The sequence below is a fragment of the Lissotriton helveticus genome, chromosome 9 (assembly GCF_964261635.1).
Source record: "Lissotriton helveticus chromosome 9, aLisHel1.1, whole genome shotgun sequence".
NCBI classification, from domain to species: domain Eukaryota; kingdom Metazoa; phylum Chordata; class Amphibia; order Caudata; family Salamandridae; genus Lissotriton; species Lissotriton helveticus.
The window spans coordinates 613,078,042-613,104,873 of NC_136070.1; the positions used below are offsets into that span (position 1 = coordinate 613,078,042).

The window sequence follows — 26,832 nt, forward strand, 5'->3', positions numbered from 1 at the left end:
GGCACAGACAAACCCTCAATCCTCAAGCGAAATGCTTGGGGAACAGAACAGCATTGTGGAGCTCAAGCCTGTTGATCTGCTGTTGTCGTTGTCTATGAGACTATGCCTGCCAATGACCTCCCCATCCTTCCATGGAGGCCTCAATCGTTAAAACAAACCCTGGAATGGTTTGCAGGAACGTGCGGCCCTGGGCAATATTCTCTGTCTGCGACCAGCAATGTACAGGATTGATCATGCACGGAGTAACCTTGATGGTATCATCGAACAAACCCTTTGGTTATTGATCTTGAAATTGTAGTTCTATCTGAAAAGGTGTCATTTTGAGCCATGCTAATGGTATGAGATGTATCGCTGAAGAGCACATCTTCAGGAACGAAACAAACATTTGAACTGAAACTGACCTTATGAAGTTAACCTTGCCCATTTTTGAAAACACAACTGGTGGTCGTGTGACAAGAATGCTTTGTTGTGGATTGTGCCTAAACCTGCTCCGAGAAAATACATGTACTTGGAGAGGACCTAACTGCAATATGCTGTCGTCGAGAATCAGCCCCAGAGAAAAAATGAGATGGGTACATCTACTGTGGCAATCCTGATTTCGTGTTCAGAAGGACCTTTAAGCAGCCAATCGTCTAGACAGGGGAACACTTGCATTCCTCAAGATCTCAATGTTGCTGCCACTAGTACCAAGAACTTCTTGAAAGGCTCTTGGTGACGATCTCAGCCCAGACGGGAGCACTACGCACCTAAAATGGGCGTCAGCCGCGTGAAAGCGAAAATATTCGTGCTGTTTTGGGTGGACAAGTATGTGGAAATTCGCACCCTCTCCATCCAGAGAAGCCATAAAATATCCTTTGTTTAAATAACATAATTGTTGTGAAAACGAGGGGGAGGGGGACCCCTGGGCGGAGTAGTATATGGCTGATTGATGAATTCCATGGAGTGGCCATTGGTTACTAGGTTTAGAACACATTGGTCCGATATAGTTCCTTGTTGCTTGGAAACAAAAACCTGAAACCTTCAGGACCACTCGAGAAAAGGATAAAATGATTGGAACCTTGTGGTGATCATGGCCTCCTGTTAGTGTCTCAGTCTGGATACTTAAATCTCGTTTGTGACGGGAGAAAGTAGACAGACTATCTACGGAAAGATGCCTGGCTGCAAGGCTGTACTGAGATTGATACTGTTCATCCGATTGGTTTTGGTATCTTCCTCTTGATGAAAACCCCTTTATCACGCCTCTTTGAAAGATCCGCGCCCATATTAAAGGGTGCTTAATGATCGTGCATTATCAATGCCTTGGTTTATAACTAAGGGGCTTCATTCAAATGTTTAGCAAACCGACAACTCCTCATCATAGGCCATGCCTAGAAACTTCGCTCAGGGCTGAAGGTAGCGGCTTTAAGCCATTCCTGGCGTGCGCTTTCCAACAGAATCTTTCCTGCATCCCGCTTTCGGTCCTCAGGAATGAGGTCATTGAAATTCGCTATTGTCAACCACATTGGACGATCATAGAAACCGATCAAGGATAAAAGATTGTCAGCTCTACTAGAGGCCACTGCCAAAGTAGAGAAATTATTATCCTTATTATTATCATTTTTAAGGTTCAGACGACATCCTTCTTTGTAAGGCGGTGTGGAGATAGGCATTGCAGGATTTTAGATTGCTAATGAGCAGTCTGTGAAGTTACTTAATCTGGTCGAACAGTAGCCTATCAAATTGGATGGGCTGCTAGTAGGTACACATTATTTCTATTCTGTGCGCAGAGAAACTGCTGGAATAGACTTAGTCTATTATACGTACCACTCTCGTGATGCATACCTCCTGTAAACCATGAAGGATATATTCTGTTTGCCTGTAGTTGGCAGTGACAATCTAGCTGTTGCCCACTACGTTAAGAATATATATGATGCTCTTACCGCTGAAGCCATCTCAGCCAATCTCATGATCGACTTTGTCGTAGACATGGTCATGTAAGCGGGGTAATTGCAGACTAGCACAACATCATAGATGACCGTCATGAGCAACCCTTCCAAATGAGGCTGTCAGACGACAGCCATATACAATGCCATTGAAGATGAGGCATTCATAAGTGAGGGCATCCGTAGATGAGGGTTACAAATGGGGCCATTTGCCCTTCGTAGATGAGGCCATCGGTAGATGCGGCCATTGGTAGATGAGATCATCAGGAGATGAGGCCATTGGTAGATAAAACCATTGATAGACAGAGCCATTGATAGACTAGGTCATTGGTAGACGAGACCATTGTAAGACAAGGCCATTGGCATACAAGGCCAGTATTCGAGCCAGCCCTTTACAGAGGAAGCCATTGGTAGACGAGGCCATTGGTGGTAAACGTGGCCATTGGTAAACGTGGCCATTGTTAGTGAATGATGCTGTCATAGAAGACAGTCATAGCAATACCATAATAGATGAGGTTAAAATAGGTGATATCCTCTGTAGATGAGGCACTCATAGATGAGGCAATTGAATGATGGTCAGTCATAGATGATACCATGCATAGATGGAGCCATGTGTAGTATAGACCATGCACAAATGAGGCCATATGTATATGAAGCTACCTTGATAAAGTTGTCATAGACTTCCGTCGTAGCTAGGCATTGCCATTGTAGATGACACTATCAAAAATCAGCAGTCATATATGAGGCCGTCATCAATGTGCGGCCGTCGTCGACGACCGTCGTAGACGAGGCCCGTCGTCGACGACCATCGTAGACGAGGCCCGTCGTCGACGAGGCCCATCGTAGACGAGGCCCGTCGTCGACCGTCGTAGACGAGGCCCGTCGTCGACGACCGTCGTAGACGAGGCCCGTCGTCGACGAGGCCCGTTCGCGACGACCGTCGTAGACGAGGCCCGTCGTAGACGAGGCCCTTCGTCGACGACTGTCGTAGACGCTGCAGTCAACGACGACCGTCGTAGACGAAGCTGTCGTCGACGACCACCGTAGATGAGGCGGTCGTCAACAACCCTCGTAGAAGAGGCCATCGTCGACGACCATCGAGGAGGAGGCCGTCGTCGACGATCATCGTAGATGAGGATCATTTTGGTGAGGCAGTAATATTAGACATGGAGATATTTGGTATATACTCCTAATGTCCGGCAAGAGAGCTTCCCTGATGTAGCGTCAGGGATGAAAAAAGGGAGTTGTATCCTCTGTGAGAAATGCCTATAAAGGCTCAAAGAGAATCTTATGGCTCTTATGCGCGCCCTCAGTAGCGCGACTTCTCCCTTCGACCTCACCTCATCCTCCTCAGAAGTGGCAGGTTTTTATGCGCGCCCTCAGTAGGCTCCTGGCGCGACTTCTCCCTTCTACCTCTCCTCATCCTCCTCAGAAGTGGCCGGTAAAAGTCTCTGACCCAAAGCGGCCTCATCTCTCAGAACGTGAGAGTTATTGAGGAAAAGGTTAGACATAAATCATAGTCTATTACCTTATTTACTGCCATTCTGCCATATTACCGCCTTAACCACTTGGATGCTAATGACAAGGGTAACTCGTCATGGAGTTTCCATTGATTTCAATGGAAATTACATTGCAGTCCTAAAATAGCCTTAGCATCCAAGTGGTTAATTGGGTCAGAGAAATGAAGTATGAGCTTGTAATCCAAAAAGAAGTAAAACTGAAGAAAAAACTGAGCAGAGCTCAGGGAGACTCCCTTCACCCACGACGTGCGGTGAAAATCTGAGGAGAGCTGGCTCTGCAGAGAGGGTTCTGGAGGGTGCTGTGAGCTGATTGGTTGGAGCAAAGACTTTGGTCTTTTTTACATAATGAGGTAGATAGGCTACTATAATTTAGGCCTCAGGCCTATTCCTAGGGCCTACTACTACTACAAAGTGCTTTTGCACTGCTTTTTTATTTACCGTGGGACTCCCGCCTCGTCGACGGGGAATGATTCAGGCATGTGAATCTATGAAAGATACCCCAATACTGGATAATGTGTTTGATCTGTTTAGTATGAAACGTTACAGTAAAGGTAGCCATGCGATACGGCACTCAAGGCGGGGGAGCTAGCCTCCTCCATGGTTAGTCCCTCTTGGTCTTAATCAGGTGGAAATGACCTCCTATAGAGACCACTGGCTATGCTTGGTAGCGACCATAAAACACTGAGCAAGGTCCTACAACTACGATTAATGGATGTTAATGCCTGAGTTCGTCCACCCGGACCAAAACGGTTTTATAACGGGCAGGCCCACATCCCTCAACATACGTCATCTGCACAGACTCATAGAAGAGGCGCCGCCTCGATGGCCCCACTCAGCTTGCCTAGTGCTGGACCTAGAGAAAGCTTTTGATATGCTTTACCAGGACTGCATGTTAGCTGTCCTTTGCAAGGTGAGGTTAGGCCGCAAGAGGTTGTGATTAATCAAACTGCTGTACACAAAGCCAACAGCGAGGGTTAGATTCGGCAAGCTTATCTCCGAACCCCTTCCCATTCGAAGGGGTACACAGCACTCTCACCCCCCCCCCCCTGCTGTGGAAATCGAGCTCCTGGCTGCCATCCTGCACCAAAGGGGAAGGGAATAAGGCATATACCACTTGGCGGCGGTGAACATGTTATGTCCCGTTACACTGATATGTATTAATTTACTTTAAGGACATCTTTGCAGGAGTGGACATGGCGAGCAAGTTCTGCGCATGTTCAAACTGGTGTGGGTATTGGGAGTGAACTGGATGAAATTGAGCCTGTTCTCCCTACATCCCGGGTGCCCCATAATTGTGGAAGACCGTTTGGCGACATGGAGTGCTGTCACCTTCCGTTATCTTGGTATCAACATCTACCATACCATCAGGGACTTACTAGATGGAAAACTAATGAGGACTGTAAGTGCTCTTCAGGCACAGTTTACATTGTGGCGCTGTCTATTACTGACAGTCCAGGGCTGCGTCGCATTGGCTAACATGGTCATTTTGCAGAGATGTACTTTATCTCTTCTCAAACTTTCCGATCTCTGTGCCATAGAGGCTCTTTGCAACATAGACGCTGTGCTAAGAGATCTAATCTGGAAAAATAAGATAGCGCAGAGTCACATTATTCACATTGCAACTCCCCACAGAGAAAGAAGGCATAGGGCTCCAAACTTTGAACATTATTATTTAGTGACACAACTCCAGTGGCCTGCACACTGGCTGTCCAGACGCAGTCTCCTAGACGTTGGACATGCTTGTGGGCGGATCACTTGAGACGCTGTTGAAAAACTCTACATCCCCTAATCCGTCCTGCCTGTAACTTCTAATAAATTGGTGCACACTGTCTATGGCATCTTCCAGAGGGCCCTGAAGGTTGCTCCTAACTTGATACCGCTCCAGAAATCCACCTGACAAGTATACAGTTTCCGACTGGCCTTAGAAGTGATGCAGTAGTTAACATCAGGAGCGGCTCCTCCGCTAGGATGCGAGAAGCAGAAACATAAAATGGTAATAACTTACCATAATTACCATTTTATGTTTAGTTGCAGGGTGGGTGGGGCTGCTATGTGAGCAGGGGAGGAGTGGTGTGCCCACACCTGAGGGCGCAATAACCGTTTGGTGCCGCCCAAACCAGTCATGTGCAGTCTGCCCTTTCTCAATGCAGCCTGCATAGACAACATGGCCTCCCCGTAAGCCCCTGGCTGGGCGGCGTCCCCACCAATCACAACGCTGCCATTGCAGCATTGTGATTGCCTTAGGGGAGTGGAGGGAGGCTGCCTGCTTCCTGGAGCTGCCGGAGACAGGAGAGCAGGAGCAGAGAAAACGAGGGACCCGGCTGGCGGATAGGTATGTTTTCTATTTATTATTAAATTAAACACCCTCCTCCCCGAGTGACACCCACGATTAATGCTGTCCCCGACTGGTTAACACAGGATAATGCTGGGATCACTTGCACAGGGAACCTGTTCCACGGAGCTTTGATACCCTGAGATTCATGGATGGAAAAATTGACCTCCCAGAGTGACAATTTGTGACCCACAGACACCTCACTGCGAAAGCTATAACTCATTTGTGGCATTAAAAACCTCCGCCCCATCTGACCCGAATAATGTGCACAGTTTGAGTAGGCAGAAGACTGATCACCTGGCTTGTCAAGGCCATCCCAGATCAAACGCAGCCACCCCTGTCTACATTCCGTGTCACTTGAAAGGAGGATATTGGATGCCCCCTCACACTGGAGTGGGAGCACCCTGCCTCCCTCATACACAAAAGTTTCTGGAATGCCCGGCTCCAATACATCCGACATAAGATACTCCATCTGGCTCACCTAGCATCAGAGCGAATACAAAGGATCTAGCCTTGGCCTCCACAACATGTTTCCACTTGCCTTCTTTAACCCGTTCCATACATCCTCACAGTGGGTGTGTGCGCCCACTGATTAATTCACCTGCACCGCGGCGGAATTTGCGCCGCGGTCACCGGGTTAAACAATAGGACCCGGCCTGCCATAGTTTGTTTTCACATGTTCTGTTACTATATTTCTCTCTTTCTGGTACATTACACCTTGTAGACTAAACGCATCACTACATACTTTCATGCATCACTATGCTAATGTTATACAGTACCCACCATGTACTGCCAAAAATATTACAATTATTGTGCACAGCGATAAGTCCCAATATTGTTTATGACGAATAATGTACTGCATATTTATATGAGCTTGTAAAACTCAATAAAACTTGTTTTAAAAAAATACACTGTGAAAAGCATATGTTTAAGTCAATAGGCATTTAAAGGTGGATTATTATTTATTATAGACTGCTGAGCGGTATTTTGTCACATGAAATATGTCAGATTACCATAGTAGGCACGGGTTTTGTTGCTGGTTACCCCATCTGGCAAACCGTGGAATAGAGGATTTTTACTGTGATAATCCTTCTCGTAGGAGATATAGTATCTTGATTTGCCATTTGTAATTTTGCATATATTTTTAATTGTATTACTCTGCCTGATGGTTGTCTTTTGCAAAATCTTGTGCTAAATGTCTTAACAAGAAATTTTCTATGTAAACCACTGGTATCCCGCAAGACTTTTTGAGGCAAGATGCTCACTGGTGTAAAACAAAAATATTGCAAAATTGCATGATGCGTAACTTTTATGAATTTCATAAATTTCGCATTACATGAAATTTGGAAATTTTATGACTTTCTTCGGTGTAATTAAATTTTCACTCAGGTCTACATGTGAGTCATGGCATTTGTCTGATCACATGTACACATCTGCCTATAAATGTGAGCGATTCATTGTCAGGACCGCGGGAACAGTCCTTTAGTTTTCCATTTTCTCCTTTTATATGTCCCTTTTTATTTCTTTCCTTCTCCTCTTTCTATTTTCATTTTTTTAGAGCATACTACAGCTTCTCCGACACTGCAAACGGGCTGCCTACTACTTGCCGCTTATTTAATCTGCAGTGTGATGCATTCCAGACAGCCATTGCCTCCAAAGCAGATGGGCGTCACAGAAATTAAGGGAATTATCCATATTGTACTGTTTCACTATTTCAAGACAGCACACGTGTTGGTTCTAAATGTGGCAGACATATTTTAAAACAACAATCCACTACAAGATGGCCAACCTTTGCTATGTTAAATTGTATGTGTTAGTGGAAGCATATGGGTACCACATTTAGGCAGCAACATGTTTCTCTTTTCTATTTTTATCCTGCATGTGTAGTTGAATTTTTTTGTGTGGATGAGTAAGAAGATAAATGCAAAAATAAGCCAGTTGGTGAATGAATGGATGAACTGATACATGCATCGGTGAGAGTCCATGTAGGATGACGTATTGAGTGCCTAAACCCATCAATAACTAACAAGACCCTTTCATTTATTGCCTGTATTTCTTTGTAGTATGGTACTTACAGTTTTGTTTCTCCTGTTCTCAAGCTATAGCTCAGTAGACCAGAATGCAAATAAAAGAACAAGACTGGCTGTGCAGTTCACTATGGACATGGGCACGAATTTCTCTATCCAGTCACCAACAAGCTACTCACCTTACTGGTTTGGTCTATATGAAGGACTTCCATGTAAGCCTTCTGGGAATAGGACTCTGCCCATTTTGTCCTCAGGTTGAAAGTGTGTTTCCGATCCATCAAGGATTTAAAAAGGCATGCAGCTTGTCTGAGATACAAATAAAACAGATACACACACAAATTAATAGTATGATATGTTTCCAATAGACGCAGGTGCAGGTTACGCCCTTCATTTCACCCAGAGATTGAGTTTCATATAAAAAGAACAGCATTCACCTGCAGTGTAATTGGCCAGTATATAGCCTGCACATTCATTTTTTTCTGACCTTCCCTCCTATGGTAATATTGATAATACAAATAACAATACTACTGATAATAGTAATAAAAATGCTACTGCAACAACAACTACTACAGCTAATAATAATAATGCGTGCTATCACAGTTTGCCATTTTGTAGCAATGTACATCACATGGGTTACTACTACTCAATTCAATGATACTCAGATTATCAGCCTTGGAAACATAAAATGCTGAGTAAGCCTGATGGTAGTTTAACATGTGAATTGCAGGTTGTACAAACATTTTAGCACCAGTCAACTAATTGACTCAAATATCGTGCTAGCTAGAATAACCGCTATTTCCCAAGGCGAAAAACATAACGCCAAAAGACAAGAAATAACAAGTTACTTACCTGTACACTGTGGTTCTGCAGTATTGATATCTTTCATAGATTCATTCAAATGCTTCTATTTTCCCTGTTGTTGGGGTGAGAGTCCCATGGTAGTACTAACAAGCAGTGCAAGGAAAGCAGTATATAGCAAAGGTCAAACAAGTGACACTGTTAACCAATTCACATCGTTTTAATGAGAACCAAACTTCAACCAATCACAAAGCATTTCCTGAAGCACTCTTCCCCTCAAGGGCCACGATCCCTCAAATTTCTCAGCACTGGTGCAAAGGTAATATAGATGAGGTAGTCAATGTAGTGAGCTCCTATCGGGAAGGATGGAGGGTCGCGTGTAAATCTATGAAAGATATGAAAAATGGAGAACCACTGTGTTTAGGTAAGTAACTTGTTTTTTCGCCACTATTCAATCTTTCATAAATTCACATGCTTGAATCTGAAAAGCAAGTAGTTTTAACATATTAAAATGTGGAGGTGGAAAGTGCAAATCGAAGGTAATAAACCTTACCATCATTATTTTTTTTTATTATTCTTATATAAAGGAAAGCTCACCTCACAGTAACAGATGGTGAAGGACTGCTTGCCCACTGCTGCATCACCTCTTGTTGTTGAGTTCAGGTTGTTGTGCCTGGTAAACGTATGCCTGTTAGTCCATATAGCTCTCTGCATATGTCTGGTCCGAACACTCCAGCAGACAGAGTCTTAGATGTAGCTACACTTCTTGTGGCGTAGACTCTAACCTTTCCTCTCAATGGACGTCCAGCCTTTTCCTGACAGAAGACAATAGCCGTGAATACCCAATGGGGTATCCTGCTACTTGATTGAGCTTAACCTTTCATGGGAGGTGCAAAGGCTATGAGGAGTTGTCTGATTCCTAAATGTTTAAATCCTCTCTATATAGTACTTCAGGTGTGTTCTGACGTCCAAGATATAAAGGGCTCCTTGCGCTGCATTGGCTGGATTTCTGAAGAAAGTCTTTAGGATTACCGGCTCAATGAGATGAAAGCTAGATGGAATTTTAGGGCTGAAATGAGAAGTACTCCTCCAAATAACCCTGTCATCTTTGAATTGTAGTCAGGGCTCATTTATTGTAAAAGCACAATATTCACTGACCCTTCTGCCAGAAGTGAGGGATAGCAGACAAGCCTACTTCCAGGATATATGTTTCATGTCTGCCTTGCAAATAGGTTCAAATGGACATCTGATTAATTTGCGGTAGCACCGTATTCAACGGCCGAGCATTAGGAGGCTTCATATTCGGAGGGAAAGCTCTAAAGAGCCCCCTAAGAAATTATTTAATTAGCCTCTTAGATCACAACCAATTTCGATGTAATGATCTACAAAATGGTAAAATTGCCTTTAGGTGGACCTGGAAAAGGCCTGAATGTGCCAGGTGTAGCAAGTACGGCAGAACCTAGTTGGGTGAAAATTTTAAATGGGAGCATCATATGCAGAAAAAGTCCACTGTGCTCTGTAAGTCTTATTTTTCGTTTCAGCTCTGGCTTGGCCAGAATTTCTCTACAATCCTGAAAGATATCGAAGAGACGGTATTCGTTGTAGTGTGGAGCCAAGCCCATAAATTGAGATTCCGGTATTGGATGAACAACTTGGCCCTTGTCATCGTTAAGCATCCTGGCACTGGCCTGAGGGGAATAAGATGGTGCTCTGATAGGAGAAGCAGGTCTGTGTACCTGAATTGTCTTGGCCAGGTTGAAGCCATGAAAATTAAATGAGATTGCTCGCTCTTCATTTTGTGCAAACATAAAGTGATGATGGACGGAGCACTGAAACTTTTCAGACACTAACTACGCAGTCACAGATCTGGGTTGAATCCATCATCGTTCTTTAGGTCACTTCGCCACCCCAGTCCAGACCGAGCCATATGCAAACCAGTCTTGGTCCTGTTGCTAATGGGAACAGTCCTGCCCGAACTGCCAAGCCAGGTCTTCCCTGGACCGGAAACAAGCCTGGTACCGGTTTTGCAGTAACATCCCTCATCTGCCAGGATCCCTTGAATCCAGTGGTAAAGTGAGCAAGAAACCCAAGTCTGGGCATACCCTGCCAACTAAGGGTGAACAGCGCAAACACAAAAGGATGATGGACCGAGCACTGAAACGTTTCCAGTTCAGACCCAGCCATATGCAAATGAGTATTGACCATGTTCCTAATGGGAATGCCCAGACTTGGGTCCCGTGCTCTCCATGCTACTGGAGTCAGGGTAGCCTGGCTGATGGGGGGGGGGGGGGGGGTTGGGGGGGGGGTGATGCCTTGAAACTGGTCCCAGGATGCTTGTTTACTGTCCAGGGAGAACCTGGCCTGGCAGTTCTTGCTAGACTGTTCCCATGGGGTACAGGGTCAAGACTGATTTGCATATGGCTGGCTTTAAACTGGAATGGCATTGGGAACAACAAAAACAATGGATTTAGGCTCAGATCTCTGTACTGGGGTGAAGGTTTGACATTGTGCAGCATTCTGTCCATTACCTGTACTTTCTGCATCTCTCTTCATTTTGTTCAAGTGTCTGGGTATCAGCATATGCAAATATCCCGGTCAATGTTATGTGAAATGTGTTTCACTGCAATCCTTTTTGTGGGTATCTGCTGGCGTAGAATCAACATTTGGGGGCTGTTGTAAATAAGTCCAGGCTTGGACTCCCCATTTGTGGAAAATCTTCAATATTTGTGGTTGGTCCAGTTCCCACTCATGACACTCTCTTGATGTTCTACTTAGAGAGACCTCCCTCTGGTTGTTTATTCTGGAAACATGTTCCAACCTTAGTGCAATTAGATGGAAAGTATCCTTCTCTAGATATTCAGAGCTCCTCTGGATAGCAGACGTGATTTTGTTCTACCCTGTTTATTCAGATAAAACACTGTAGTAGTATTGTCGGTACAGGCCTGCACTACTGAATTTTGGGCAGGGCCGGACTGGCTGTAGCAGGCACCGGCCGTTTTCCCGGTGGGCCGCCAGGGTGGGTGTCGGTTTTGGACCCCTGGGGCTGTTTTTGTTACCGGGGCCGGCAATATCAGCCTCCGGTAACAAAATCAGCCGAAACCAGCCCTGGAAAACAGCTCAGCCGCACTCCCCCTTTCCCCCATGGGGGACCGGCCGATCAGTTTTCCAGGGCCGGTTTTGGTTCCCAATCCGGCCCTGATTTTGGGAAAAAGGACTGAAGACCTAAAGCTTTAGCTCTCAGTTCTAAAAGGTTCAAGTTTATCTTTGCTTTCTGAAATGACAATTTGCCGCAGACTTCGAGGTTTTACAAGTGTGCTCCCATTCCTTCCAGGGATGCCTCCGTGGTCATTATGAACTGAGGTTGTGAGAAATGAATCTCATGCCTTGTGAGACATTGTCTGTGTGCCTTCACCATGCCATAGCCGATGTCATTTGGGCGGTGATCGATGTTAAGTCTTTTTTTAGTACAATATCAATGGTAGTAATGTAACGGAAGCGCACCTCATATACATTTGCAATCAGATAAGGACATACATTTTGGGGGTTTTCAAAATTATTTGCACTTTATATACTATCATTTGGGCTTGGTGCCTCTCGGTATATATACGCACCCTACTACCTAGGTGCACACTAACATAAGGTATGTCAAAGACATTCCTTATGTAACACAACTTTTTATATACGAAATATCCCAGCACTCCACTGTAATTTGTCTAAATCAGTACATGTTATATATAGAACATATATCATGAAATGTAATCAAATGTTCACAGACTACCAACAATTTTGGGTTCTCACAAAGATGGATAATTTATTTCCAAACAAAATATAAATCATCTCATTATCGACAAACATGCATAAAATTTAACAAGGAGTTTGAAATATCCACGATCAGTAGAGATTATTGGGTATTTGTACAACACTAGAGATAGTTATGTGTCCTCCTCTTCCGGGTCCACAAATGACAACAGCCGACACGTGTTTCGTCACGTCATGTGACTTTCTCAAAGCTTCTAGATTCCCCCAAAACAACGAATTGTGATCTTTTGGCCTAAGTTGTTCTTAGTTCGTCACCACTGTAACATAACGATCTTCAATATTATCAATTTATTTGTGGGTTATCAAACTTAATCCTGTTTGTCTATCTGGATCAAAGACAGGTAGTATGAATAATCTTTTCCTCAAAGTCAGAATCGAAGGTGCTGAGCACACTATTCTAAAATATATGTATTCTTATTATTTAGTGCAAGACTTGGATTTCTAATATTATTCAAATTAGCATTTTCGCGGTGGAAGTCATTGCTGAATATCTGTATCCAACGATCTTTATACTTATTTTAAAATCATGTTCCAGTCGCAATGTAGAGAAAATGGGACTTTGATAGGCCGTATATTCGTGTCCGTTGAAACTAGAATCGCGTCTCCTCTGTGCTCAGCTTTCAGTCTGACTGCAGGTGGCTGGTGCAGGTGGCATTCAGTATTGTTGTAGGAATGGCTGGCAGTTACCCTGCTGCGATTGAGAATAGGCCTGAAATCGAAAAAAACTGGACATTTCTTCTATATAAGAACAGCCCCCTTGCTTGAATGCCATAAAAAAAGGTTGGAATTTAAGCTTTTGTAGTACTCCCAAAGTTTTTATAGCCTGGAGATCATCGTCAACATGCGTGTCAAATATATTCTCGCTGTAGTATGGCATTTCCAATATCTTCGCCTGAACTTCAGGCTGAAAAGAAGTTGCCTTAAGCTGACTTTCTTGTCTTAAGACAGCTGACCCCAACAATTTGATGAACTTAAGCAGAGGCAATGTGCATAGTTGTATGAATAATTTTGCCTAATGTACTTTTTCCATCTTGCACCATTACCCTAGCTTCCTTTTGTTTATCTTCAGGCAAACAATCTAGGTTGGCTTCCAAGTCTGACCACATTTGTCTGTTGTGCCTTTCAAGAATCGCCAATGCAATCGATGACCTGAAGGTCGTAGCAGCCATGGGGAGAATCTTTTCCTCACACTATCTAAATGTCTTTCCTCCTTATCATGTGGTGTACAGCAAGGAGTAGAAGGATTTCTTGATTGCATTTGATCCGCCTGAATGACTACAGAGTTCGGGTACTGATGTTCAATTAGAAATGCTACAATAGTCTCTGGGAATTTATATATTTTTATCTAGACAATACATCACTGCCACTATAGTAGCCTGGTTTATCGTCATTTTAAGCCTCCTACCCATATATAATCAATCTACTAAGGTAATAGACTTGACTGATTTTCTTGCTAAGTCTTTAAAATCATATAAAAACATTTAATCTGTTTTGCAGGCACTGGGAGATCAAACCTTTGTGACGCTCTCTCCAGAAAAGCATGGACGCCCCCTGATATTGTCGACAGAGAACTAGCTGGTGGGAGTGTAGCAGGGACTGAAAGTGGTGGGACATAGTCATCCCATTCTTCCCCTGTGCTAGGTGATTGATCATGGATAATTTCAGCTTCCTCAGGTTCATCACCATCATCACAATCTACATATTCGTTGTTAATTGGAATGGTTGCCAAAGTTCTTGGAGGCATCATTTGTTTCTGTTAAGCAGATGGGCTCCTTCATAGATATTGCAAATGAGGAGTGTGGGGAGACACAGTATGCTGAGGAGCAGGAATCGTTTGTGGGTGTGGTATAGGGCTACCCGATTCCAAAAACCTTTTCTAATAATCTGCCATCACCTGACGAATGTTGTTTACTAATGTGATTAGAGCCTCCATCATAACTTTCTGGTAATGACCCTGGTCGTCATAAGTATCATCATATGAGTATTGCTCTTCCAAAGCCTCTCTCTCCTTTGCCTGAGGCTTTTGTTGGATTTAGAAGTTACCCTCCAGGTACTTACTGTTGTCATCTTCTAGGCACTTCACTGGGTTGGCCTGTATGCATGGCCAAAAGGGCCTTCCTCATCCAATGACTCCACTTCTAGTAGATGTGCTGGTGGTAGAGGAAAGACTTTGCTTGATGAAGTCCGAGCAGGACGAACAGTAATTGAGATTCCTTCTTCTGTGATATTGGTCATTTTTGTGTGTGTCGTCATTGGGCCCGTCGAAGGACCCGCCATTAATATTATTGACGATGAGCCGTGTTCTTTAAGTAGGTGGTTGGGTCTGATGAATCTTCCGTCACGGATATTGCCATCGATGGCCATATTGTACTGATTGACGGGATAGTCATCAACGGTCTCGTAGGCACTGATGTTGTCATCCTTGTGGATCTCGGCGAAGATGACGATGTTGTAGTCGTTGAAGTTGTGGTTGTCATTGACGTGTACTTTGTTGACAGCTTCATCAATGTTTTTTTTATCAACGTGTGCTTGGTTGACAATGGATCCATTGAGGTCTTTTTTTGCTCTGAAGAAGAGAATTTCTTCAATGAAGGGGCAGGCCTGCTCTTGCATCAAAAGATGATGAAAGATCCTTCTTTTTCTGAGATTCAATTTCCGGGGTCTTTTCTCTGTGCTTAGACTTATAGATTTTCTTAAGAGACTCTTAAGACAAGTTATTTTCCTCATGTCTTGCCCTTTTCTTTACAGGAGATGATGTTTACTCTCCTTCATCCTTAGATGGAGGGTTTTCCTTGGCCTTCTTTTTCTGCAACTATAGGAAAAATCGGGCTTCTCTATCCTTCATTGTTTTATCCATAGAATGCAACAGTGTTTGCAGCCTTTAGGCTTATTTAGATGATGATGGCAATTTAATCATTCTTTGTGAGGATCCTCAGTATATAATCTGAGTTTTCCTCAAGATCTACATGGCTTACAAGGCATTTCTTAGACCCCCCCTCTGACTTAATATACTTCTTATCAGAATCAAGCAGCCAAGATGTTATCTCAGGCTTGCTGACAAATGAAATTCAATTAGAGGTCAAAAGTTGAAGGATATCAACTGGAACACTGAAGAACTGTGCAGAGCTGAGGTAGGCTCCCCTTCACATGACATGTGGTAAGAAATCTGAGGTATGGTGGAACTGGTTAAAAATGTCTCTTGTTTGAACTTTGCTGAGTAACGCTTTGTTTGCACTACTTGTTATAACTACAGTGGGACTCCCATCGTGATGACGGGGGAGATTCAAGCATGTGAATCTATGAAAGCTTCGACACTAGAGAAATACACAATTATTTCTGGAAAAAAGGCATCAGGGGGTCTTCTATAGATGAGCTTATGGAAATTTAGTCAATTAAAATACTGCTTTTACTGTTGGTACCTAAACTACAGGAAAGGAGGGCGGGTCCAGCTGGGATTCCCAGATGGCGAGGTTCTTCGGATGGAGAAGTGCTCTGCTTCAGAGTTGAAACAGTGACTGTAATGGTAAGCAGGGCTACATCTTGTGAGACATAAGTGGCCTGTGCCGAGATGGGGACACCGGGAGGCATACCACGTAAGACGCCAAGGCATAATCGGAGTTGCTGCACGAAGTAACAGCTACAAGGGAGGAGCCTATGGGTGCAGAATCAAGCTGGGAAGGCAGGACATTACCCCTTCAGCTGCTGGTTAGAGCCCACACATCATTTGTGATGGGTATTCAGCCCACCAGAGTGCATCGAGTAGATCCACACTGCTAGTAGCCCACTGGTGTGATATACCTCTGGGCTTTTTGTTACCTATTTTACCTATACTATAGATCGAGGAGGAGGTTGTTCTGCTCAAAGACAACTGAGCTCCTTGATCACTGTGCCTTGATCACTGATACTGACAACCTATACTAAACATGTTGGAAAGACAAAATGGCAACATTAATATTTTCACATCATAGGGAGGTAGGGAGTAGATGTTGTCAAATGCCAGAAAAGAGGACAAGCCCTCCCATCTCCTTTCTGAGGTGGCAATGACAAAGCGAGAAAGGACCCTGTTGCCATTCCATCAATATCCTACATACAGACTCAAGACAAGAAACAGCTTAAATTAAAACGGTACTGACAGATGTATGAATTTTGTTTTAGGGATAGCAGAGAGCTAGCAGTGGAACAGACAATGGACAGCACTGAGAAAAGGGTCTATGCTCTGGAGGGGCATGTGACAAAGGTAGATGTGGGGCTGTAAGCTACAAAGTCTTTTGAGTCCAGATCTGTGGAGGCTTTGACTAATAGAGGCAAAACTGAAACCTTGGATAACCTGTGCAGGGGTTCTCATGTTTGAATACTGTGGTTTGCAACATAATGTGACAGTGAGGCTCTACCTGAGTGGGATCATTGAGTTACTGGCAACGTTACTGGGTTTGAAACATGATGCAAATTGGGAAGTGATAGTAAATGCTTTCAGACTCTGCCAGAATTAGAGCCAACCTAAAGGTGGTGGTCGTGCCACAGTGATGGCGATATTTAAGACAGCTGAAATGAGTGATCAAACTGTGAGGCAGCAGTAAAGAAGAAAGTTGTAAAATTAGGGGAGGTTACACTGTTGATGTAGGGGTAGAGATTTCTTTATATTTACAGACTATAAATAGTTTGGGCACTTTTCATAAAAGTATGGTAAATGTAGCTGTACCAACGATACCTTCAGATGATCATACCTCCTACATATTTCTCTTTAATACTGCTGCTACTTTGGATTGAATTCCCAAACTACCCAGGAAGTGGCTATTCACAGTATGCACTTTCAATAATCACATTGCAGACATGTGGATGAAGCCTACTTCTAGGCCTGCTATTTCAAAAACCGTTTTATGTTTTGAAATCCTGAATGTATTGTCTACAGAAATCTGCATAGTGGATGAGACAACAAGGTTTCAAGAGGAGGCAGAAGCCATGGTCTCGTCCAAGCATGCTATTTACATTAGCCTGGTGTTAGTTGATTTTACAATGAGGGAATGTCTAGCTCTTCTGTCATGAGGTATCCCACCTGGCTTGGGCTAGCTGATGTCCAGTCCATACTTTCAGACATGCTCTCAGATGGTGAAAGTTATTTGTTGACAAATTGGGTTAAACAGTGAAAAAGAATAAACAGCCTAGGCAGTCAGACTGCCAGATCTTTGGGCTATTAGCAACAACACAGCATTTCAAAGTGCCAATCAATATATGATTTGCATGTGCCCAGTTTTGGTAGTGGTAAATCTATATTTGGGCTGCCCTAATACTGGAAACTATATCTGGCATAGAGAACATGCCAATCAAGCAATATGAACTCAGGTTTTGACAGGGGATGCCCATCAGAGCAGGCTCTGCCAGAGGAAAGCAAGCAGAATGATTTTTTCATGCAATGAGAGCAGCTAACCTCAAATTGACTGACCTTACAGATAGTGTCAAAAGAGTACAGTTTCACATTCAAGAGATTTCCATCAACGTGTCCTCCACAGACAGAAACAAGCATTAGAAATGCAATCGGGCTCGGATTTATTTGAGTTTGAGCTAATGGCATTGTAAATGCCAATGTATTGTTGCTATGTGTTATGGAGTGTGTTCATGTGGTGTGTACTGCCAGTGATCTCATTGTGAGTGTGAGAATATTGCACCGTTACTGCCTGTGTTGTCCTTCTTGTGAGTGTGAGAAGCTTGCACCTCTGCTGCCTGTGGTCTCCTTGTGAGTGTAAGAAGCTTGAACTGCTGCTGCCTGTGATGTCCTTCTTGTGAGTGTAAGAAGCTTGCACTGCTGCTGCCTGTGATGTCGTTGTTGTGAGTGTGAGAAGCTTGCACAGCTGCTGCCTGTGAGTATGAGAAGATTGCATTGTGCATCTCTGTGCTGTGCCTGTTCTTTATAAGGGACTCTTGCTCTGTTGCTGCTGCTGCCTTGGCACAGTACCTGCTGTGAGTGTGTGAGGGAATCTTGCACCGCTGCTGCTTGTGATATCCTTCTTGTGAGTGGGAGAAGCTTGCACCTCAGCTGCCTGTGGTATCCTTGTGAGTGTAACAAGCTTGCACAGCTGCTGCCTGTGATGTCCTTCGTGTAAGTGTGCTCTGTCATCGGTAGTTGAGAGTGGTAGTGGAGAGTGGAGAGTGTTAGTGGAAAGTGTTAGTGGAGAGTGGTAGTGCAGAGTGGAGAGTGGTAGTGGAGAGTGGTAGTGGAGAGTGGTAGTGGAGAGTGGTAGTGGAGAGTGGTAGTGGAGAGTGGAGAGTGGTAGTGGAGAGTGGTAGTGGAGAGTGGTAATTGGTAGTGGAGAGTGGTAGTGGAGAGTGTTAGTGGAGAGTGGTAGTGGAGAGTGGTAGTGGAGAGTGGTAGTGGAGAGTGGTAGTGGAGAGTGGTAGTAGTGAGTGGTAGTGGAGAGTGTTAGTGGAGAGTGTTAGTGGAGAGTGTTAGTGGAGAGTGTTAGTGGAGAGTGTTAGTGGAGAGTGTTAGTGGAGAGTGGTAGTGGAGAGTGGTAGTGGAGAGTGGAGAGTGTTAGTGGAGAGTGTTAGTGGAGAGTGTTAGTGGAGAGTGGTAGTGGAGAGTGGAGAGTGTTAGTGGAGAGTGTTAGTGGAGAGTGTTAGTGGAGAGTGTTAGTGGAGAGTGTTAGTGGAGAGTGGAGAGTGTTAGTGGAGAGTGTTAGTGGAGAGTGTTAGTGGAGAGTGTTAGTGGAGAGTGTTAGTGGAGAGTGGTAGTGGAGAGTGGTAGTGGAGAGCGTTAGTGGAGAGTGTTAGTGGAGAGTGTTAGTGGAGAGCGTTAGTGGAGAGTGGTAGTGGAGAGTGGTAGTGGAGAGTGGTAGTGGAGAGTGTTAGTGCAGAGTGGTAGTGCAGAGTGGAGAGTGGTAGTGGAGAGTGTTAGTGGAGAGTGTTAGTGGAGAGTGTTAGTGGAGAGTGTTAGTGGAGAGTGTTAGTGGAGAGTGGTAGTGGAGAGTGGTAGTGGAGAGTGTTAGTGTTAGTGGAGAGTGTTAGTGGAGAGTGTTAGTGGAGAGTGGTAGTGGAGAGTGGTAGTAGAGTGTTATTGGAGAGTGTTAGTGGAGAGTGTTAGTGGAGAGTGTTAGTGGAGAGAAGTTAGATCACAGAAGCTCTTTGTGCTCCACGTGCCGCCAAGCTCTGCAGAACAGGAGCTTAAAGCGAAAGAGAGAAACTGGTGTGCTATAGGGGAGAGGAAAAAAAGAAAAGCTTCAGACTTCAGTTGAAGGCTAAAAACGCGTAGACAGACAGGTCCAAAAAAATATTAACGTTTCTTAACAGGCAGACGAGAGGATGTGGCTTAACAGCTAGAGCGGCCGACCTCCAAGCTGGTCCAACTATAACTGCAGGCAAATGCTATTTTTACAGCATAAACCCGAACACATTATCTCCAGGCATGTTCGTGGTATACAGAATAGAATGGTATGTCTTATTTATTAATTTTCCTTCCCAGAAGGTACCGAGAACGAGAGACGTAAGACTACAGGAGAGAAGAACAGGAAAGATGCAAGCTTGTGTGGGAACAGGCACAGAAGGGAGAACTGACACTAGGTGACTAATGGGGATTAGGAGCAGGGTAAAGAGGAAGTGTTACACTACAAATCCCACGATGCACCGGAGAGCTGCAGCAGCACCCGGGTGGCACCAATGTCGGCCCGAGATGCCCACTGGCTGGATCCCGTAGTTTCCCGTTGAATTTCGGCAATCTTGGAAAGGAAAGAGGCCCGGCCCTTTGCCCAGAATCGGAAGGGTGCCCGATCTACGGGGAGCACGTGACATCAGAGCATGAGAAAGGGCACGCGAGAGATGTGCAGCGCGGAACCCCAGGCAGACAGCTGGAACTCATCTCTGGCAAGGCGGGGGTGACCACGGCAAGGAGCGCGAGCCCGCCCCTGGGTGCAAGGGAGGGGCGCGCGGTCTGGAAGGAGGCCACCGCCTCCCTTAGTTGTGCTTCCCAGCCTGGCATTCCCGCCTAGAATGCGGCATGATTATGAATCCAAAAGTTGTGAATAACATTTTAATAATATATTAAACATTCTGCACGGAAAAGTAAATTGTACTGGACATTCGGTAAACTTCGCATTAAGCATTAAGCATCTAAAGAGCCGAGCATCGAAATGTGAGAGGCGCTTCGATAAATCATCACAAGGGGGTCGTTGCCTCTAGTCTTGTTATACGCAGATGACATCACTCAGATTAAAATTAATGTTTACCCTCCATGCATGAAACTATTATGTTCGCCTAAAAATACCGCAGGAACGAATACAGAGAAAGAGCAATTCTTGGGCGTTATAAATATATAATATAGCCAATCAGCCGGAGAGCAGCGATGCGCCGCAGTTTTCTTTCCGCTTTCTTCTGGACATCAGCTGCAGCGTAATTCTGCACACAACCCGCGGCAAGTAAAAGACACACAAACGGAGGAAGCAGGGTTTAAACTTCGACAAAGATAGAGAGCTCTGAGAGCGGCAGAAGCTGCAACGGTGTGCACAAACCAGCAAATGACAAGTCCTGATTAAATGACGACTCTGCTTCGTACCCCGTATTTCCAGTGCCCAAATGTAAACAAGCCCCGGAGACCACCGCAATGATCGGCATGTCTGGACCTCAGTGACATACGAAAGAAATTAAAGCGGCGCCATTACCGTATCCCCATTTAGTCATACAACGCAACGTAGTCATAACATGCAAGAACAAGGAAGCTGCGCGCTGAGCGCTGCAGAATTGTGAACGCGCCCGGCCATCTGGATTCACTAACGGAGGCACCCTGACAGCTCCTAATTATAATTTATGTACTTCTTTGCGCGAGCACGAACGAAATATGCCCAAAATGGCGGAACAAAACTACATTTACCCTATCACTTCAAGCCTATTAAAACGAAAACACAAGGAAGACGAATCACTGGCCAGATGACAGAAAACTCTAAGGAATGTGTGGAATTCCTCTCGCCAAGGCCCTAGGAGATACTTCTTTTTTTTCTTCTTTAACATTAGTTCTCAAACTCCTCCCACTTTCAGTGGGGAGGAGTCCGAGCCCTAAAAAGAACAGGCATGCACACTGAGTTACATTTTTAAAGGCAGTTTTGCAGATGTCCGTGAAGCAAGCTATGGAACAGGTGCCCGGAGAAGATGGAATGTAGCAACTTCATATATTTTCTCACCCCCCCTAAAAAACCTGGATGGATGAGCATGACTTAAATGTTATCTGCTGTCCAGATTCTCACTCCATTAATGCCCTACCAGAGGCTTAAACGTGGGAGGAGGTCAGCCTCAAGGCTCACAGGCACAATCTGAACACTAGGCCTCCTCATCTATTAACTTTAACATGGCAAACAAGTTGCCACTCTGACGCTCCCTCACCCGGTCTATGTCGAGGTGCTCAACATTCAGGCACTCTAGATCTCGGAACTAAAGATCGCTACATTTGATGTTGAGGATTTACAAGAACTTTAAGTAGTGCTGCGGATGTATCATCAATGTTCCTTCATCCCCTGGTCCCCATTTCGGTACAGATTTATACTAGTGGCAAAGAACTCTGCATCTTTTTTCTATTACACATGCCCAAGCTAAGACAAATTTTTGAAGAATGGGGGAGTCAGGTCCAGGGACGTGGGGCTAGCTGGACCATTAATATAAATTCTAAGTACACAAATTGCCGGCCACACACTTACTCAAATCCTCTATTTTTGAGGGAACAAACCATAAGAGACTTCCTGGTTCGTTCGGGTATATCACTCAAACCCTTTTATTATTTGTTTGTTTTTTGTCTTTTTTTAAAGTATTGATGTATGAAAGGGACACCTTATCGTTTTGTACACCTTATATACAATTATTTACAATTCGCGATTATTTACAACACAAAAACATACACATACACATAACTAGTTGTATTATACAAAGTGAATTGCTCTGATATATATATACACTCAAATATTCATACTATGAAGAAAAAATCATCCGTAATTCCATAAAGACCAGAGTCAAAAGTATAAACTTGATGACAATCATAAATCAATGAACTACAGTTGAATGTAGACAGTTCAAATAAGGAAAAATAGACTCCAAATTAATTCATTCAGTCCATTCAACCAATAAATGGCTAATCTTTTTACGCCAACGCGTTTCGAATCCGGTATGTCAACTCTACGGATTCTCATCAGGGCTCTGTCTTAATACGGGATATCTGCAAGTGTTTAAAATAAGACTTGTTTTAGCTACATTTTTGACAGTTGTTTAGCTTCCGACTACATTTAACTCGGATTCCTCATATTACCTGTTGAACCAGCAGCCGCCGGTCAAGGGTAAGGTATTAGTTCTGACTGAGTTTCTTTTCTTTTCGGGATCTAAAAACAAACGCAGGTATCATGACCTGTTCTTGCTCACTTTTTAAGACCAGAATGGGGCACATATGTTATTAACATACCTTACTGGATCATGCTCGTGATCCTACGTTTCCACCAAATTGGCTGTTCGTGTGCTAATCGGTTGCAGCGGCTTTCCCTAGAGGAAATGACAGCGTTTTATTAGGTATCAGGGGCTACTGCAATATTAGGATCTAGACTGTTGTTCTATATGTTCTGCAACAGTCTAGATCCATCGACCATGATAAACTTCTCCTAAAAAAAGAGGCCTACCTTATACTTAAGTTTAATAGCGCACTCAGCGGGCTTAACTCGCTTTCTGAAATATCTAGAGTGTGAGCTTTACTTAGGAAAGTGCATCTAAAAGAAAGGGTCGATGGTGAATGCGCGTATGTTCTCATATGTGGTTTAAATTCACTTTTTTTCACATCTAAATGATAGCCTTCTCTAGCGACCCAACTCTAAAATGTCCGCCAAGCAAGTAGCTTTAAGTCGGTCAAAAACCACGTTACAACATGGCTGCCAAACTAAGTGAATGAGAGCTTTCTTTAGCGACCCCACTCTAAGATGGCCGCCAAGTAAGTAGCTATAAGTAGGTCTAAAGCCATGTTACAACATGGCTGCCAAACTAAGTGAATGAGAGCTAGATGCCGAGTCACAGCTTTTTCAAGTAAGTCTAGAGCTAACATGGGTTCGATTTGTCACTAATATTGCAGTAGCCCCTGATACCTAATAAAACGCTGTCATTTCCTCTAGGGAAAGCGAGCGCAAATAATAAGGATTGAGGAAAGCGGTGCCCACATGGTCAGAAAGCGTTTACCGCTGCAACCGATTAGCACACGAACAGCCCAAGCGAGGAATCCCTCAGAGCAGGTATGCCGAGTAGAGCAACGAGTGCCATACTCTCTCCGTCTGTGCATAAAAAGCGCGTAAAACGTTATTCTCATTATTTTCAGGCTGTAATACAAGACTGAAAATTAACTCCCATTTGGTGGAAACGTAGGATCACGAGCATGATCCAGTAAGGTATGTTAATAACATATGTGCCCCATTCTGGTCTTAAAAAGTGAGCAAGAACAGGTCATGATACCTGCGTTTGTTTTTAGATCCCGAAAAGAATAGAAACTCAGTCAGAACTAATACCTTACCCTTGACCGGCGGCTGCTGGTTCAACAGGTAATACGAGGAATCCGAGTTAAATGTAGTCGGAACCTAAACAACTGTCAAAAATGTAGCTAAAACAAGTCTTATTTTATACACTTGCAGATATCCCGTATTAAGACAGAGCCCTGATGAGAATCCGTAGAGTTGACATACCGGATTCGAAACGCGTTGGCGTAAAAAGATTAGCCATTTATTGGTTGAATGGACTGAATGAATTAATTTGGAGTCTATTTTTCCTTATTTGAACTGTCTACATTCAACTGTAGTTCATTGATTTATGATTGTCATCAAGTTTATACTTTTGACTCTGGTCTTTATGGAATTACATATGATTTTTTCTTCATAGTATGAATATTTGAGTGTATGTATATCAGAGCAATTCACTTTGTATAATACAACTAGTTATGTGTATGTGTATGTTTTTGTGTTGTAAATAATCGCGAATTGTAAATAATTGTATATAAGGTGTACAAAACGATAAGGTGTCCCTTTCATACATCAATACTTTAAAAAAAGACAAAAAACAAACAAATAATAAAAGGGTTTGAGTGATATACCCGAACGAACCAGGTAGTCTCTTATGGTTTGTTCCCTCAAAAATAGAGGATTTGAGTAAGTGTGTGGCCGGCAATTTGTGTACTTACAAGCTAAGACAAAGGCATGGTAGGCTTGGACTACCTTAACTGGAATAACTTGAATGTTGCTCCTTTGGACTTTGTTTAAATGTATACTATTCGCATATGAGTTACCAGTTTGTTCAAGGATTAATGGTTAAGGATTTAGGCATAAGCCTAATGGATAAGTTAAAAGTGAAGGTTAGGTGTTTAGGCTTATAATATGATTTTAAGATTCACCTTACAGGTTTAGGCATATGCAGAGAGGTTTAGGTATAGGCCAACCCACAAAAGGTTCAGGATTAGGGAATGGATAGTTAGGCTTTGGTTCTGGAGTTAGGCTAAATTCAAAGGGTTTGCTTGAGGAGTGTCTCTATGGGCTGGGTTATCACTATTCAAATCCCCAACTTAAATGAATTGTGTCCTAACTGATGCCCCAAATGAGGGTGGTCCACCTTAAATTAGACCGTAACACCTGGTTGAGAAACCAAAAAAACAAGAGACTGCACATAACGTATTCTGTTGCTGAATGGATATTTTGTTTTTACTATATACATTTCTTTTAGTCACATATGATTCAAGAACAAAAGAAACCACACCAAAATGCTAGATGTATAAGAAAATGCAAACCTCATTGCCAAAATATTTCTGGTCTATGGAAAAAAGATATTACTACTTCTAATCCCATTACTACTACTATTACTACTAGTACTACTACTGCTACTAAAAATAATAATCATCTTTACTGGCCCATGCAAGTCGCACCGCAATGTTCTCTTCATGGGCCCTACATTTTCTCTATTTTCTGAGAAAACCCAGAGTTTGATACATGAGGCTTTTTCCATCATCATACACCAGAATATGTTTTTATACCGATTATTATATGACGGGGTCAATCTATTGCCCGACAGTCATATAGTATCTCTCTTGGCAACCATCAATGCCATGCTACTAAAGATCTTGCTGTATTTTGAAACAGTGTCATATCCCTACATGCCCAGCAAGATTAAATTAGTGGAACAGTCGAAGGAAGCGCCCAGCACATCTGACATGCCTGTCTTCATCCATTCCCAAAACACTTGCATGCGGGGGCATTCCCACATTACGTGGGCAAACTGCCCTACGTAACCACATCCTTTCTAACAACTCTTGTCAGTGAGTAAGCCAAACCTTGCGTAATGTCTCAATGTATTAGCTTTTCCAGAGTGAGTCTAAACCTAGACCTGATAAGCACTTTTCTTGGAACATATGGGCCTCTGTCGATTCATCATCTTCCATTGGACCCACATCTCTCATCCACCTCTACCTGAGTGAATGTAAATTATTTTGTTATTTGTTGACCAACATTGTATATATCAGAGATGACCAAGCTCTCAAAGAAAAGTGACAGAGCTCTTAATTCTAATAGGAATTACTCCTGAACATTCTACCCCTAGTGTTTATATTTGTGGAATGCATGTTTGATCTGCACGTATCTAAACAAAATTGTATACAGGCAGGGTCAAATTCTTCACTCATATCCACATATGACTTGAGAAAATCTGACCCCCATATATTTTTGATACGCCTATTATATCCTATTGCATGAACCACTGAAGCATGTGCAAGTCACGTACAAACACAGAGTCACATAATGCCATTTCTACAGTTGGGACATCATACGACCCTATAAACTCAGGCACCAAGGTACCAGGTCTTCACTACCACAAAGCTAATCTCTGGCCTAGCTTTCAGGACTTTTCCATTATAAATAACACTAAGATCCCTTTCGAGCTTATGGCATGTCGGATTGCCATCAAGGATGTTTTATGTTGGGATTTTAAGACCCACTCATTGATAATCACCAGTTGTGAGTCCCAGTTGTCACTTTGCTTATGGGGCAGCACAATCCCCCCCTCCTATTCCCCAAGCTGAGGGTGGCTACTGAAATCCTTGCAGCCTCCTCCTTCCTTGGCAAAGCTTGAACCAAGCTAGCTTGACAAGGTATTTCCTGGATATCCAGAACGACATGTTTTGGACTATGTATACAATTCTAGGAAGACTGATCATTTTGTACAGGGTCACCTTACCCATGAGAGTGGGAGTGGGAGCTTCCTGCTGTAAGATCCATCCTCTCCAAATCTTGTGGGGTCTTCAGAGTAGTTTCCAGAAACATTTCCATATCTTTAGTTATAAAAAAAATGCCCAGGTATGGAAAGCCTTTGTTGGGGGGTGGGAGGTGGGGGGAGGGGGGTGAGAGACATATTTCCAGTGGGACCATTCTCTGAGAGGAAAA

General features: G+C 43.6%; 1 protein-coding gene across 1 annotated transcript in view; it reads right to left on the bottom strand.

The window, feature by feature from the left end:
* The window catches only part of LOC144781680 (uncharacterized), a 253,397-nt gene that overhangs the window by 39,517 nt on the left and 187,048 nt on the right, over positions 1 to 26,832 (bottom strand). The window contains exon 4 of the mRNA XM_078660653.1: positions 7,981 to 8,107. Within this exon, the coding sequence (XP_078516779.1) occupies positions 7,981 to 8,107 (127 nt within the window). The remainder of the gene's footprint in view (positions 1 to 7,980; positions 8,108 to 26,832) is intronic.